Source organism: Cornus florida, unplaced genomic scaffold, assembly GCF_030987335.1.
Source record: "Cornus florida cultivar Cherokee Brave unplaced genomic scaffold, ASM3098733v1 CherokeeBrave_3.0.0_Hap2_Chr11, whole genome shotgun sequence".
Taxonomy (NCBI): domain Eukaryota; kingdom Viridiplantae; phylum Streptophyta; class Magnoliopsida; order Cornales; family Cornaceae; genus Cornus; species Cornus florida.
The window spans coordinates 77815618-77831424 of NW_026775581.1; the positions used below are offsets into that span (position 1 = coordinate 77815618).

Consider the following 15807-nt stretch of genomic DNA (forward strand, 5'->3'; position numbering starts at 1 on the left):
AAAATTTAATTTAAACTTTTAATTAAATTTCTTTAAATTTTAATTCTAAGACAACGATTCAGTACTTTCAAACGCAATATAAATATGATCTAAATTAAATTTCCTCAATTTGTCCAGTTGAAATAACATTTTTAGTTTCTTAAATATGCTACTACATAGCAATAACATATCGAATATATATTAAGAAGAACTACAATAATATGTTTACGTGAACGAGAATCAAGTTTGAGAGGTTATGTTTCGTAGGAATGGAATTGGAGAAAAGTAACTCATAAAATTGAACTAAAATTTTCTCCAATTCTACTCATTCTAATTCGAAAATTCAAATTCAAATGTAGCCATCCGTTTATTTGAAAGCAACATGTAAAGGCTTAGCTTCCAAAAAAAAAAAAAAAAAAAAAAAACATGTAAAAGAGAGACGTGTCGATCACTTTACTTGTCTGCTCTTCAAATTGGAATCTTCGGCATCTATATAAATATAATATACACACACATATACATATTCAGTGCTCATTTTCAGTTCATGACATTAAAGGAGCAAACATCGGTTATGGAGAAAATCATAAGGGCATCGCACGCTGGTTCATGGTACACTGACAATCGTAAGTCATCATCAATAATTTCTTCACAATTTCATCTAATTCGAGTCTCATTTGCTATGTTCTTGGTGTGTTATGCTTATTGCGATCAATATATATATATATATACACACACACATTTGTTGGAGAGTGCTTATTGATTTTAAAATTTTAATATAGCTAAGAATTGTTTGGCAAATTATTGAGTTTTCTCGCTTAATGGAGATAAATATGATGATATTGGAAATGATAGAATTAGTAATAATCAAATTCGAGAGATGGTTGGAGTGTTGGTATTTTTATATATATATTTAAATAATAAAAATTATTTTATGGTCCTATACACTACGCTTTCTAAAATAGGATTGCAATGTGATTATTGATACTTGATAGATTGGATTGTACTTTTCAATTTGGTGGTCTAATTGGGAATATAGTTTTATACCGTTGGATTGTGATTTTCCAACTGTGATTTAATTATAACCATTAATATATAAGTTTTCATGATAGGAAGGAAAACTTAAGTATGTTTGTTTGTAGAGAAGCCGTTTCCCCTGTTGTTGTTATATATAAAGTTTTTTCAGATATTTCAAAAGGCGCTAAGAAATTCTTAAAGGTATTAAAAGATTTAATCATCAATCAGATACGAGCCTAAATTCCCTATTTAATTAATTGTAATATTTTTGATTTCTACACGTGAATTATTTATTTAAACTCAACAATTGATATCAGAGCAACGTTAAGGTTTAAATTTTTTTTAATTAAAGAAATCAAGAGGAGAAAGAATTTAAGATTTAGTCCTACCATAATCGGTCCTGCCGTCATGTTCACTGTTTCAGTTTCCTTTATTCACGTGGGTTTAAAGTCATGTGCCACGAATTCCATAGAATTTGAATACTAATAAGGAGCCCCGTTGCCTGTTGCTTGTTTGTACAGATATTTATGCATAATAGATATGTATTCTTGTTTTCGTGGAACGTGCCTTTACTTTTGATGCTCACTGTTGGAGTATGTAATTAAATAAGCCTTGTAAAGTTACTGTTGCATGCATATGATGATACATCTCATGATATTTGAGGTGTCTCTTCATAAATTATTATTTTATTATTTTGGGTATATATATTCATTTGGTATGAGAACATATATTGGATGATTGAGTGATCTAATTCATTCAGTGATCTGATTGAATATAATTAAATTTTAATATATGTACAGATGGATTTGTATATATCCCAATTGAAGGCAATTGAAAAGTTTCATTGTCAATTGATTGCCCACTGCCCTGTGTGAGGCTTGGTTAATTGATTGGTTTTGTCTGGTTAAAAATAATAAAAATAAAAGTAAAGGCGGTGCTTGTTTCTTATTAATTGGGTTAAGGAGTGCTATACAAAATTTAGTTGTAAAGATTGAAAAATAATAACATGTTTATACAATTATCTGAAACATAGTTTTTATGTGGCATGATTATATATATTTTGCCAAAAGAATATTTTTCAAGTAACTTTACATTTACCATTCAATTGTATGTGTTTAGTTTATCCATGTTAAATGAATATCCAACCTATTTTAAATTGTTCAAGAAATAACTTAAATGTGATTTCTTGGATGTTAGATTATACCAATAATTTATTGGTAAAGGAAGAAATAATGAATATTTAATATCTCTGTTATGAGGTATATTTGAGATCTCTGTTATGAAGTATTTATCTTGAATTACATGACTAGGTGAACTTTTTAGTTTAACATGAAATTGTGTGGCCATCTAACCATGCTCTATGTCCAGTATTTTATTAAGTAATTAATGATACTTATTTAATTTTAAGTTAAAAAAAACTTATGGGGGCTTGCATGTCATAAGCAAGTATTATTGGTATGATGATTTAAAGATTCAAGTATTTTAAATTATTCATCAGATATATAATATACATGCATCAAGTTTTGTTATTTGATTTTAATTCAAGTATATAAAGAATTGAGATTTTAAATCTTGATTGATGTGCATATTATTATTATATTGTTCACTGTAATTTTTTTTTAGTATGAGGAGGCTTTATTTATTTGTATTAAAGCCATTTATATTACAGTGAAATCAAATGTTCCATAATATTTGGGTTTAGTTTATGTGCATTATAAAGAAATTGTTGAACATAAATAAAATGGAACATCTATAGTTTAGGTCTTTCCTTGGGGTTTAGGAAGACCGGTAAAGTGACCGTTTCAAAGGTAATAGCTAAAGTGGGTGATGCCTGCCAAAAGGTGACACGCTCACGGAGGTTATTATTATTATTATTATTATTATTATTTTTAAAACATTGGTCTTATTGAGGTCTCACAGTGCATTTACCTACATGAAGGCATTAGTTCTGCCAAAAGGTGATCAATGTCTTAGTGTGGGATAAGTGAGTAGAATATTTGAGAGTGCTTAGATTATAACTAAATAACCCTCTTGCCAAAAGGTAGTGGAAGTGTTTAGCAATAATTCAAGTATAATCAAATAGGTTTATGTGCGATTTGATCGCAGGTTTGGGGGTAAAATAAAATCTAAAATTCTGCCAAAAGGTGATTTTTAGATGGTATTTTATTTGTTCCCGCGGGGTGAATGGTTTTGCACATAGTAAAACACCCTGATAAATTCGGCTTAAAACCCCAAACACGAATTAAAGTTATAATCCCTAAAGCTGAGATATATTACTATATGTTGTTTATGTGATGTTATTTCAATATAACATTTATTCAGGTTACAGACGCTTCCGCAATTTAAAGATATCTTATAGGGATTGAACCATTGAATGGTTAAAATTATATTGCCTAAAAGACAAGTTTTGATATTATATTGGATTTCTTGGACCACGTGTCTGTTGTTTTAGAAAGAAACCCATATACCCAGTGCTTTGTCTTCTTAGGTAGAAAAGTTATTGCATTTTTTTAAGTGAACTACAGGTACTACCATGCCATTAGATTAATTTATACTTCTATTGGTGATACTATTCAGGGTGGTATTCTAGTTTTGATATTGCCAAGGAGCTTCTTGATTTGATCAAGAAAGAGTTAATGGGTATTAAGAAGTAACTACAATTCTATTATCTGACATGGATTATGTTAGTGAGATATGATGGTAATGGTTCAGTGAGGGAGTACATCTATAAGATGTGCAAGTTGGTTAATGATCTGAGGTAGTAGAGAATCATATTTGCTAATAAGTTAATTAGTCCACATGGTGATCTATTCTCTGCTTAGGTTTTTCCAACTTTTCAAGGTAAATTATAATTCACAAAAGGTTAAATGTGGCATTAACCAGCTGTTAGCATTTTGTGTTATTGAATGGAAATGACTCAAGGGTGTTAAAACTGAGTCAGCTTATCTTGCGGTGATAGTAAGAATAGTTTCATGAAGAAACTAGGCGGTAAGAAAGTGAATAAGGCTAAACAGAATAAAAACATTGATCATGGAATGATAAATGTTGATCATGTAGAAATAAAATGACATCAAAAGAAAAGGTTATTGTGGTGAAAAGAAAAACAAAGTAAGAAGAAAATTGCCATGTTAATAGTTGAGTCTAACTTGGTAAAAGTATAGGTATAGACATGGTGGATGGATTCGAGTGTGATCCAACTTGTTTTTTGTTTTTCTATAGACTAGATACCTTCCGAATAAAATCATGCTTTGGTTAGAGAGGATTCATCTATGCTATGCATAGGATATTGGGGGATGTCTCTCCAAAGAGACTTGAACGCTTGGTCAATGATGAGATTATTGGGCCACAAATTTTATGCGTTGGTTGTGTCAAAGGACAAATGCTAAGAAACGTAATTTTGAGGCTAGTCGGTCATTTGGTTTTAGACTATATTTATACCGACATTTGTGGTCCATTTCTTATTGTAGCTCGTTTGCAGCAAAGGTATTTCATTGTCTTCATTGATTGGTTCGCAAGGTATGATTGTGTACTTAATCCACCAGAAGTCCGAAGCACTTGATGTGTGTAAAATCTACTAGACTAAAGTTGAAAGTAGTTGGTATAAAGATTATGGTTTTAAAATCGGACTAAGGTGATGAGTTTTATTGGGAGAATGGTAAGAAGGGTGTAAATTGTAGTACTTTCAGTACATACTTAAATAGTAGGGCATTGTGCCACAGTACACCATTCCTAGTTCTCCTGGGCAAAATAAAGTTACAGAAAAGAAAGTGTGGGGATGTCTTATAGAGACAGAGTTATATAATGCAGATATTAAGGAGCTTAATACTCACATTACCAATGATTATTTTATTAGACATCTTGAAAGATTAAAGAATTCGAGATTTTACTGTCCTGTAGACCTATAGAGATTATTGGAATATGTCATGCATATTTAATGAGAGTGGCGAATCCAGTGAGAGTTTAAGATATTGTAGTTTCTTTTGCAGAAAAGTATTTTCAGCATCTATTCTATTTATTTCAGGCTTTATTCCACTTTCTATAGTGGTTTCAGTTAAAGCTCTAATTCCCACTCTTTCAATTATTCCCACTCATTTAGTTATTTCTTCTTTGTAGGCCTTTCTTTTAGTTTCCAATCTAGTTCCTAAGCCAGTTTAGCTTAGGAGATCTTCTAGAGTTTGGAAGTATACTGTAGTTGGTGATTTTGAGGTGTCTGGTGGATATAAGACAAAATTGGTGGTCAAGTGCTTAAGCAAAAGTGAAGTGTTGTTTTCTTTGAGATTTATTTCCGGTTTCATTAAAGAACTCTTTAAGAGTCATTCTTTCATTATCACTCATTTATGGTTTAAATAAGTTTTACAGCAGTAGTATCCAAAATTTTGATACAGTGGTTACTAATTGTAAGTTCAAAGAGAATGTTATGGATAAATGCATATACCTTAAGTTCAGTGGGAGTCATTTTGTTTTCCTTGTCCTATTTGTTGATATTTTGCAAGGTAGCAATAACATTCATGTAATACATAATATTAAGAATTTTATGTAAAGAATTGACATGAAGGACATGAGTATGCAAAGTATGTCCTTGGCATTAGGATTCATAGAGAACACGCTACAGGAATACTTGGACTTTCTCTAAAGGCTTATATTAATTAAGTATATAGAACAATTTAAGGGTGATCAAGCTTAGTAAGCCCATTGACATAGAGTACATTTTCGAGCATGAGAAGGTTAAGGTTTAAGTGCTATTAAGATTTCCCCATATGGTTACAGAAAGATTATTGCAAATCCTCTTACTAAAGTCTTCAGTCGAAGATAATAAAGTATGTATAGAGCACGTGATTCGGATAGGTGTTCAAGAGTCATTATGGTATGATGTCTTGTATTTCTTTTTGTATATGCTATATTATAGTTAGTTTCTTTATGCCTTGTGATGATAGTTATTTTTCCTCCAGTTTACGCCTTATGGTGACAGATATTTGCATCCAAAATAAAGTTATGATGCATAATTATTATTATCTTGATAGATATGGTTTATGCACGTGCTATTATGTTTGCCTTGAGTGATATTTCACTTATGAGGTTGTTTGGGTTAGATGTGAGATTGGCACCACATCAATAAATCCAAAATAATTATTAAAGGTTGTCTGAGAGTGATAATTCACTCATACGGATGTTTGGGCTAGATATGAGATTGACGCCATATCGGTAAATCCAAATATAAGATTTGTCTGGGAGTGGTATTTCACTCACGAGGTTGTTTGGACTAGATGTGAGATTGACACCACATTGGTAAATCCAAACATAAATATTAAAGTTTGCCTATGGGAGTTTTTTCACACTCCATGAGGATAGCTTGGGCTAGATATGAGATTGGCTCCATATCGGTAAACCCTCACACTGAACAGAAGGTTGGCGGTTTGCTGTAATATGTTCAGGTGATACACCGCGATGGTATGAAGTAGGATGGATAGCTTGGGCTAGATATGGGATGGGCTCCATATCGGTAAACCCTCACACTGAACAGAAGGTTGGCGATTTGCTGTAATATGTTCAGGTGACATACTGCGATGGTATGAAGCAGGACGAATAGTGAGGTGTGCGTTTAGACCACATGCAGTTTGCACATCTCATGAAATACAGTAAAAACCACTATGTTTGCTTGAATCCTAGATGGAATCGGTTTTGAAACCATGGAATTGTTTAGACTAATATATTACTTGTCTATGCATTCATGATCCACTATTGAGGAAATTTATGGAGGAAAGTGTTTTAAAGTTTTCAATCCATCAATTTCGATAATTGTGTTTTCTAAATAAAAATGAGTGGCCACTCGACTTTTATAAAGTGTTGTTGCAATCCATAGTGTTATTTTATAAAACTTAGAGTGCATGGACTAAGTGGGAGATTGTTGGAATTTTTATATATATATTTAAATAATTAAAATGCACTACGCTTTCTAAAATAGGATTGCAATGTGATTATTGATACTTGATGGATTGGGTTGTACTTTCCAATTTGGTGGTCTAATTGGGAGTATAGTTTTATACCGTTGGATTGTGGTTTTTCAACTTATTTGATGTGATTTAATTATAACCATTAATATCTAAGTTTCCATGATAGGAAGGGAAACTTAGGTATGCTTGTTTGTAAAGAAGCCGTCCCCCCCTGTTGTTGTTATATATAAGGGTTTTAAAACTCTTATTCAGACCTATCGTATCGACAACTTTCAGAATGGGGTAAAGCGCTCTAATTTTTTCAGATCTCTCAAAGGGCGCTAAGGAATTCTTAAAGGTATCAAAAGATTTAATCATCAATCAGGTACGAGCCTAAATTCTCTATTTAATTAATTGTAATATTCTTGATTTCTACATGTGGATTATTTATTTAAACCTAACATGGAGTAGCCAAATTGGAGATAAAATGAGAGGAAATAGGTTAACATTGGTTTGGACATGTGCAAAGAAGATCTTTAAATGTGCTAGTAGGAAGATTGACATAGTTCACATTGGGGATAATACTAGGGTAAGAGGAAGACCAAAGTTACCATGGTAGAGTTAATAAAGAATAATATGACAGTATGTGGTTTGATTGAGGTTATGGCCTTAGATAGAGTGAAATGGAAACATAGAATTTATGAAGCCGACCCCAAGTAGTTGGGAAAAAGGTTTGTTTGTTGTTGTCAGGCTTCTTGTTTCGAGGGAATTTTGTTTAGTGGAATTTTGTTTAGAATTTTTTCTTTAAAGATTCCATTTTTATGGATCTTTTGTCATGAAGCTTGGAAAATGTAAGAAATATCCTGAATGAATGATAAAATTATGAAAATTGATGAAGTTCAAGTGCTCATATATGATATATCGGATCAATGATAGTGTGGGATGGATGAAGTGAATAATTGCTTTTAGAGTGTCCTGGATTGTAAAAGCTGATGAAGTTATTGTATGGGTTCCTTGACAATACAAGTTGAATTATCAGTTTAGTCAGAAAAGGGATTAGAGGCTCAACATGACGTCAAGAGCATTATCACAAATTGGTAAGTGCTCAGAGTGTCAATGGAAGCGTTGTCACCTGAGAAAATATATTAATTATGACAAAAAAATTTTAGGTTGTTGAATGTTGTGTGTTGACGTATATATCACACAATAAAGAGACTTGGAGGTACAGGACAATGGGGACAACAATTAAATTTATTGAAGGTTAAGACACTATATTTGCTGCCAATGTCTAAGAAAGACCCTTCAATGGCATGAAAATTATTTGACGCTGTGAAAGGCAAGTTGTTGGTACTGCATCTTATTCATATTGGGCCACGAAAGTGAAGATTGGTTGCCTCTTAATATACAGGAATGACCAAATGGCAAGCTACTGAACATACCGGCTGCTTATTTTAGGGCGATGTTGTGACAACAAGTCACATGGGCTCAGTGTCGTCCCCAATGAGGAACTCTTCCTCTAGTGATGATGATTACAGAAGACATGAAAATGGATAACAAAATATTTCTAGAAGAAAAGTTGGGCTCTCTTATGCAATGTTGCTATCAATCAAGTGAAATTCTAAAAAAATTATTCGCGGTCAGAGATGTTTATCCTTCTTGTCTATTGGTCTCATTTTGGTGGTTTTTTCCTTTGCAATATCAAAGGACAGAGGTTCCCTAAATTATTGTGTGTGTGTGTTAGAGAGAGAGAGAGAGAGAGAGAGAGAGTGAGTTGTTTAATGGTTATAATTGTTCATGACATGGTAAACCAAAAATTTGTTCATTACGATCTTTAAACAAGCATGTCTGACAAGTATATGTATTTAGACTGTCAGCATCTAAAAAGAGGGGAAGAAGGGGTTCAAGGCTTATTATCTATTGAAAGGAGGAGACAGTTTTAGTCATTTGCCATGGTGGATAATATGTCGCAAATTTCTTTTCTCTGTAATTTGTTGTTTCTCACACTTAAATTGCATAGTGCGTGTGGAATCTATTTTTCCAATGATTATGGGCATGACTGATGCACTTGAATTAATACAAAACATATTGATGACCCAGGGAAAGATGAGCTTTTTTAAACTAGCGTTGAACAATTAGTTATTTTCAGGAAGGGTTCTCATAGTGTTGCATTTTATTGCTTTTGTCAGCTAAAACATTGACAGAAGAGCTTGATGGATGGCTTAGAGCGTCAGGCCTAACTAGTTCTTCTGATGTTCGAGGAGTTATTGCTCCGTAAGTTGTCATTTACTATCAATTATTATCTTTAATCAGTGACAGTTCTAATTTATTCATCATTCTATGGTGGCATTGAACCCACTAGTCATGCAGGTTATTCATATTCTGGCCGTGCAGCAGCCTTTGCATTTGCGAACATAGACCCAGCGAACATGTCAGTTTGTTTTCATAGTTTTTCTTCTTCTATTGTTTGCTTTAACAAAATTGTTTTACAACCTAACCAACTTGTTAAGCTTGCTGACTCATAATGCAAAATAATCATGTTTGAATGGTTGTATGCTAGCTCATAAGTGAACCGATAAAGTTTGCCTGCTTCTCTGTTGCTAATCATAAAGGAAGTTGTTGCTTTTCAGTTCTCGGGTGTTTGTTCTTGGTCCATCTCACCACTATTACACTCCAAAATGTGCTCTTTCAAGAGCCACAGTGTACAAGACACCAATAGGGGACCTACCTATTGATCTGGAAGGTATTGTGACTTTATTTTTGTGTGAGATCATTTTATTTTGTTGTAATTTTGTCAAAATAATTCCTTTAAGAATGAGATCTGATAATTCTTGTGACAAATGAATGAACCTGTTGAAGTCTACTGATCCGCTTAGGCTCTGCTTATTTGCTGGTAAGCCCAAAGGAAAGTGGTAAATAAATTTAGGTAGGACAGCTGGGGAGTGTGCTCGGGGAAGAGGTGTTCCTTTTTAGGGGGATCATTGCTTGGTCCAATGGTTGAAACTTAAGTTGACAAACGGGAGAATGCGGTTTGAGTATGAGAATAGTCACTTTGAGCAAAAATAATATCAAATGTTAACTATGAGAGGAAAGCAACCTGGGTCAGATGGCACCAAGAGAAGGGACGAGAGAGAGAGCTTAAAGCTGGTCTAAATATTCATCCGATTCTATTCCATCTGAAGGGGCCATTTCTTGGTGTAACGGTTAAAACTCGAGTGGACAAGCGGGAGAATGTGGTTTGAGTATGAGAATAGTCACTCTGAGCAAAACTAATATCAAATGTTTATCCCTTGTATCAATTGGCCTTTATTGTTCCATCTCAATGTCCAACTCGTTTTTACGTATGAGGCTTATATATAAGTCTTACAGCATTACAAAGCTATAATGGAACATGTTAGTAATATAAGACTTCTATTGTATTTTAAAGACCTAAAACATTCTAAAAATAAGAATTTCAACAATAATCTTTAGAAAAGTTCCTATAGAATTATTAACATTTTCTCGGTTACCATGTTAGATATGCCTTTGACGGTACTTTCATGTGGTAGAGTTTGATACTGCCAAGGGCCTATGATACTATTATGCGTCAATCTCTTCTTGTTAGAGATAACTTAATCTTGAGTTTTGTTATACTTCAGAAAAAGTTGTTGCATCATTTTGATATCTTTGATAGATATGGACTTTGATACCAAACTTGTTTAACATGACTCTCATAACAAGTTTCTTAAAACATGTGGTGGGTGATATGATATGATGAGAAAGGAACAGAGAAAATGAGGGAGAAAGAGATAGAGGGAAGAAGGTCACATTGCGACTTCCAAGCCTCGAGGTGGTCATTGTATCATCTTGATATCTTCAAAAAAATGTTATGGTTTGATACCACACTGATGCAACTGACTCACGAGGATTTTTTTGGAAGATGTTGTAGGCTATTAATCATCCTGCTATTTTTTATTTTTAAAGAAAAATAGGGTTGAGAGATAGAAGCACATAGGAGAGGGAGGACCCATAGCATCTTCCTAAGAAGAGAGGAAAAAGAAAAGAAAGTGTGTAACTATCGACTTTGGTTCTTCCCATGCATGAGAGAGAGATGCGGAGATGAGAATGGAAGAGGGAGAAGAGGTAGAAGGAGAGAGAGCTCAAAGCTTTTCAAAGTTCATCCAATATTATTCAATCTCAATGCATAACCTTGATTGCTCATAATTAACTTTTAAATCTCCTACTCATCGTGGCAATAGTTTAGGTCTTTATTCTTAATCCAAAAAAATCCAAAGAAAGGAACAAAAACAACTCTTCCCCCCTCCCCAACCCCCCCCCCCCCCCCCCCCCCGGGCGCCGCGGGTCCCTTCTATTTAAAGAGACTCTTAATCAGATTCCAACATCTGAAAGGATATATCTGTATGTTGAGTCCATCACAAGTTCTATTCACGGTGCATCATATTTATTTGGTTTAGGAGGTGATACACGTTTACTAGAATACCAAGGAGAACCAGGTCGGACAAAAGTGACATGGACACATATATGTATATGCGCGCGCGTGTGTGTGAGAGAGAGAGAGATGAGGGTCAAGTAAATAGGTTCCAGCCCAATGGTTTTCTTAGGCGTAAAATGTTTTGCCCGTTAAAATGGCTCTTGCTTCATATAATGCTCCCAAAGATGTGGTGGTCAATTGGGTTGTAGAACCCAAGACCAAAATTCTATGTTTCCGTAGTTGTTGTTAGACCTCCAGTTAGCCCCAAAAGTCTCAGATATTATAGAATGGGCCCAACAATGTGTATCAAGCTCTAACAATCACATACAATCTTGTCTTGCACGTGGAGAGTTAAGCAGCAAACTTGGATACCAAATAGAATGACCAATGCAGTGGTGGATACCTGCTCCCAAGATCTCCTAGAACCAATCTTTGATGTTATGTTAGATTACCAAATTCGCCTAAAAGCTTAAGCTGTTAGAGAATGGGCTCAATAATTTATCCAACTCCAATAGTTTGAGTCGCCACATGCATTATGGGTTGCACATGAAGGAGGATGTTGGAGCTTGATATACATTGTTGAACCATCCTTTAAGAGCCTAAGTTTTTGAGGCAACTGGTAATCTAACAGTTGCCAAAAGGGTGTGTAGCACTGGAAGTGTTAATTTGGGTCAAGTGTGTTGAAGGAAAGTCTCATGATTAGGTCTAAAGGTTTTGTTTCAAGTGTCATGTGATGTCAACTCTTTCTTACATTCAAAAGGACCAAAAGCGAGTCCCATGTCTTCAGTGTCGTACTATAGTAAGAGGATGAAACCACCTCTGCAAGCTCCCTACTCTAGCCGTTGCCTGTGTACATTTGGGATACACAACACCCGTATGAAATATTATATTTAACATGTTTGATTTGAGATACACTTAAAAATTCATTTTCAATAATTCAAGTTAAAAGTCTCTTATCATGTTGTTTTGGTTTACATTATTGTTCCAAAATGAATGAAATGACCATGTTGAACGCTACACATAATAACAAATAAATTTCCTATAAAATAAAAGAATATTAAAAATATAAATATTTTCCATGTCCTCGTGTCATTGAATTTGGGCATTTGGTAATGACACTTAAATTATATTCATGCATAATGGTATTCATGTAATATGGGCCTTCATAACAAAACCTCTGAGCATCCCACAGTGGCACCCTGGTCAGAGCCATAATTTTGATTTTGCATCAAACCTCATTAGGTTCCAGCCTTCTAGGGCTCTGCTCGCAGTTGTTCACAGAGCTTGAGGGTGCATCTGAACTTGTCTCTTGGGGAGGTCCTCTCCTCCAAGCCATGTATCTCCATTTACCTTTTAAAGGAGCCGCCAGGGTAAATGAGTTTCTTAGCACTTTCTAGGAGTTTTATTTCACAAGACTCTGTCTCTACACTTCCATGTAGCTTTTCTGTTCTGCCACATTTACATTAAAGCGAGTGGGTGACGTGGCGGGAATATTTCAAATGTTGATGAGTAATTAGTAATTATTAAAAGCTTAATTGAGGAAAAAAAACTTTTTAAAAGCTTAAAAATTGATTGATTTGAAAATGATGCTTTATTAGCTCTTAGACCAAGTCAATCTAACTCTTGCAATTTTATAATTTTTTCAATTTTAATTCAAAAATAATTTTGATATTATTATTTTCATTTTATTTCTTTATTACCAAAGTTAAAAATAGATGTTCGACACTTGACAATCTCATTTATCGGCCCACAACGTATTCATCTCCCTTTTTTTTTTTGTCCCTTTCGTATTAGTTTCCTCGTCTTACTTGTTTAAGTTTTTTTTTTTTTTTTTTGAAGGTTTTGCATTCCTTATTATTTAGGTTATGTTAAGAATAGGAAAAAGGTTATGATGAAGGTGCTCATACTAAGCATTCTCACTTATTACCAATGAATTTCAAAGCTATAAGGGTCAGCCTCAGCCTCTCAATACAACAGTTAGAAGGACGAAACCAGTATGAGTATCCTCAAGATCGACTTAAGAATATATATTAGGACTTATATTTTCAAGAAAATTATTATAATAATTATAATTTTTTTTAGAATTCTTTATATAGTACCCCCTCACCCCCCACCCCAAAAAAAAAAAAAAAAAAAAAATTCCAACCGAGAAATTCTGGCTTCAACACTGTACACATGCATATATATGTTGTGTGTGTATCTCAATGATGATTTTACATTGCTTGTTTAAATAAAAAATTGATAACCTTTAAACTTGGTTCTGTCCCATTTAATGAGGAACTAATAGCTACAGGAAAATTTGAATTGATGGATCTTCAAGTTGATGAGGCTGAACATAGTATGGAAATGCATTTGCCATATCTCGCTAAAGTTTTTCATGGGTAAGTTTCCTTGCAGATGAAAGTTCTCCCGTGCTTATACTTTGTTGATGCTGACCTTTAGATAATATTAATGCAGGTACCCGGTAAAAATCGTACCTATTTTAGTCAGTGCAGTTAATGGTGAAAATGAAGCCATGTATGGGAAAATGCTAGCCAAATATGTGGATGATCCAAATAATTTCTTTTCTGTATCCTCAGATTTTTGTCACTGGGGCTCTCGGTATGTTCAATTTCTGATGTCAGTTTGTCTTTCCACATGTATTAGATTTAAATGGTCACTACTTACTGCACCCTTGTATACATGTATTCATTCATAAATATGCATTTAGTTATATTTTTACATTCATATGGAGAAATGTTTTTCATGCCTGAGGTTTTGGGATGTGATCTACTTTTATTTCTCAACCAAAATGGTGAACATAAACTCCACCCAATGTCGTTCTTAGTGCTTTATCTTTTCATAGTAGGTTTGTAGACCTAGAAAAAGGAGTGGTTGAGTTAGGTAATTTGACACACTAAAATCAATTATTAGGGCTATATGAACATGAATCTTTAAGATTATTCGCCTAAACATTAGCGCAATCTTCTTCAGTGCCATGTTTCACAGGCTTCACTTTAGTTAGAGTGGAATGGTAAAACAAGATTTATGTTGCCGATCACATATAATTGGAAAAAGTCTTCGTTGAGTTGAACCAAAATGCCGGACTTCATGATTGTTTGATTTGGACTGTTGTTACCTAGAACTCATATCAGGCTTGTATTCACATTGTCTTTTCACATGCGCTTGTATAGTCTAATGGTTTCTCAATTTAGTTACATATCTAGAAATTCGTTTTTTTTTTTTTTTATATTAGGTTCAATTACTTGCATTATGACAAGAAACATGGAGCCATTCACAAATCTATTGAAGCATTGGACAAGATGGGCATGGATATAATAGAAACAGGCGATCCATATGCATTTAAACAGTACCTGTTGGAGTTCAACAACACCATTTGTGGGCGCCATCCAATTAATGTTTTTCTCCATGTAAATATCTTAAATTCTTTTTTGTCTTGTTCGCCACTGTTTTGCTTTGATTATTTTAAGATTTTTCCGCTGATTTTTTGAATTTATCTTAGTTTTGTATAGTTAATTGAAATACGGATGACATTTCAAAAGATTCTGTCATTTTTCTGAATCCTGTCTTCTTTTTTTTTCTTGGTACTGTCTTTTATTATTATTATTTGCATTGTTTTGTTGAGGCCAATCTGTATTCTTAGCAACTGCATTATGGTGTTTGCTAAGTTGTTTTTTTTTTTTATTTATTATTTATTTATTTATATATATTTTTTAAATTGAACCAGATGCTGGAGAACTGCTTGATGAAAGCAACAATCAAGTTCCTTCGGTATGAGCAATCAAGTCAATGCAAATCCACTAGGGACAGCAGCGTAAGTTATGCGTCTGCAGTGGCGAAGGTGGATGCATAAAATGAAGAAGATGGATGCATCAATAAACTATTGTATAAAATTTACTCTCCTTGGCAACAACTCTTCTTTTGTTAATAAATTTTACTCATTTGATAATTTACATGTTTTTGTGCCCTATGGTATCTTTACATACTTTCTTTAATCTTTTCCGGCCCTCGAGCTTGTTCACTTTGTGAAAAATCATTAGGCATGAATATGTTAGAAACCCGTGACTCGATTGGTGAAATAGTATCTCTCTCCCCCAGAAATCATGTTTTTCTTTAGCGACTTGCAACGAAAATACACTTGACCTAGCAAGAAGACCTAATACTTTCCATAAACTTAGAAAAAGGTATCTACAATTACACATTTCTTCCTAGCTTTATAATAATTTTGTAAGTGCTTGTGTGCTGCCCATGCTAACCTTTGGACCATTCCATATGCCCATGCATCTACTACATAACGCATACATGTTCTTAACCCAATCCCCCCTTCAAATTACATGTTCTTGTATATTTATATTCCAATATGTATAACGACATATATTATCTTATATGCATGGTTTAATCTCTATACAGAATCAT

General features: G+C 33.8%; 1 protein-coding gene across 1 annotated transcript; it reads left to right on the top strand.

The window, feature by feature from the left end:
• Window positions 1-550: 550 nt before the first annotated feature.
• Window positions 551-15296, top strand: LOC132286174 (uncharacterized). The gene is made up of 10 exons (XM_059788450.1): window positions 551-602; window positions 9110-9194; window positions 9283-9351; window positions 9551-9663; window positions 12042-12049; window positions 13669-13772; window positions 13849-13992; window positions 14365-14370; window positions 14627-14801; window positions 15119-15296. Exons 1-10 carry the CDS (start codon window positions 551-553, stop codon window positions 15242-15244), a joined length of 882 nt encoding a protein of 293 aa, XP_059644433.1. The 3' UTR covers window positions 15245-15296.
• Window positions 15297-15807: the final 511 nt, after the last annotated feature.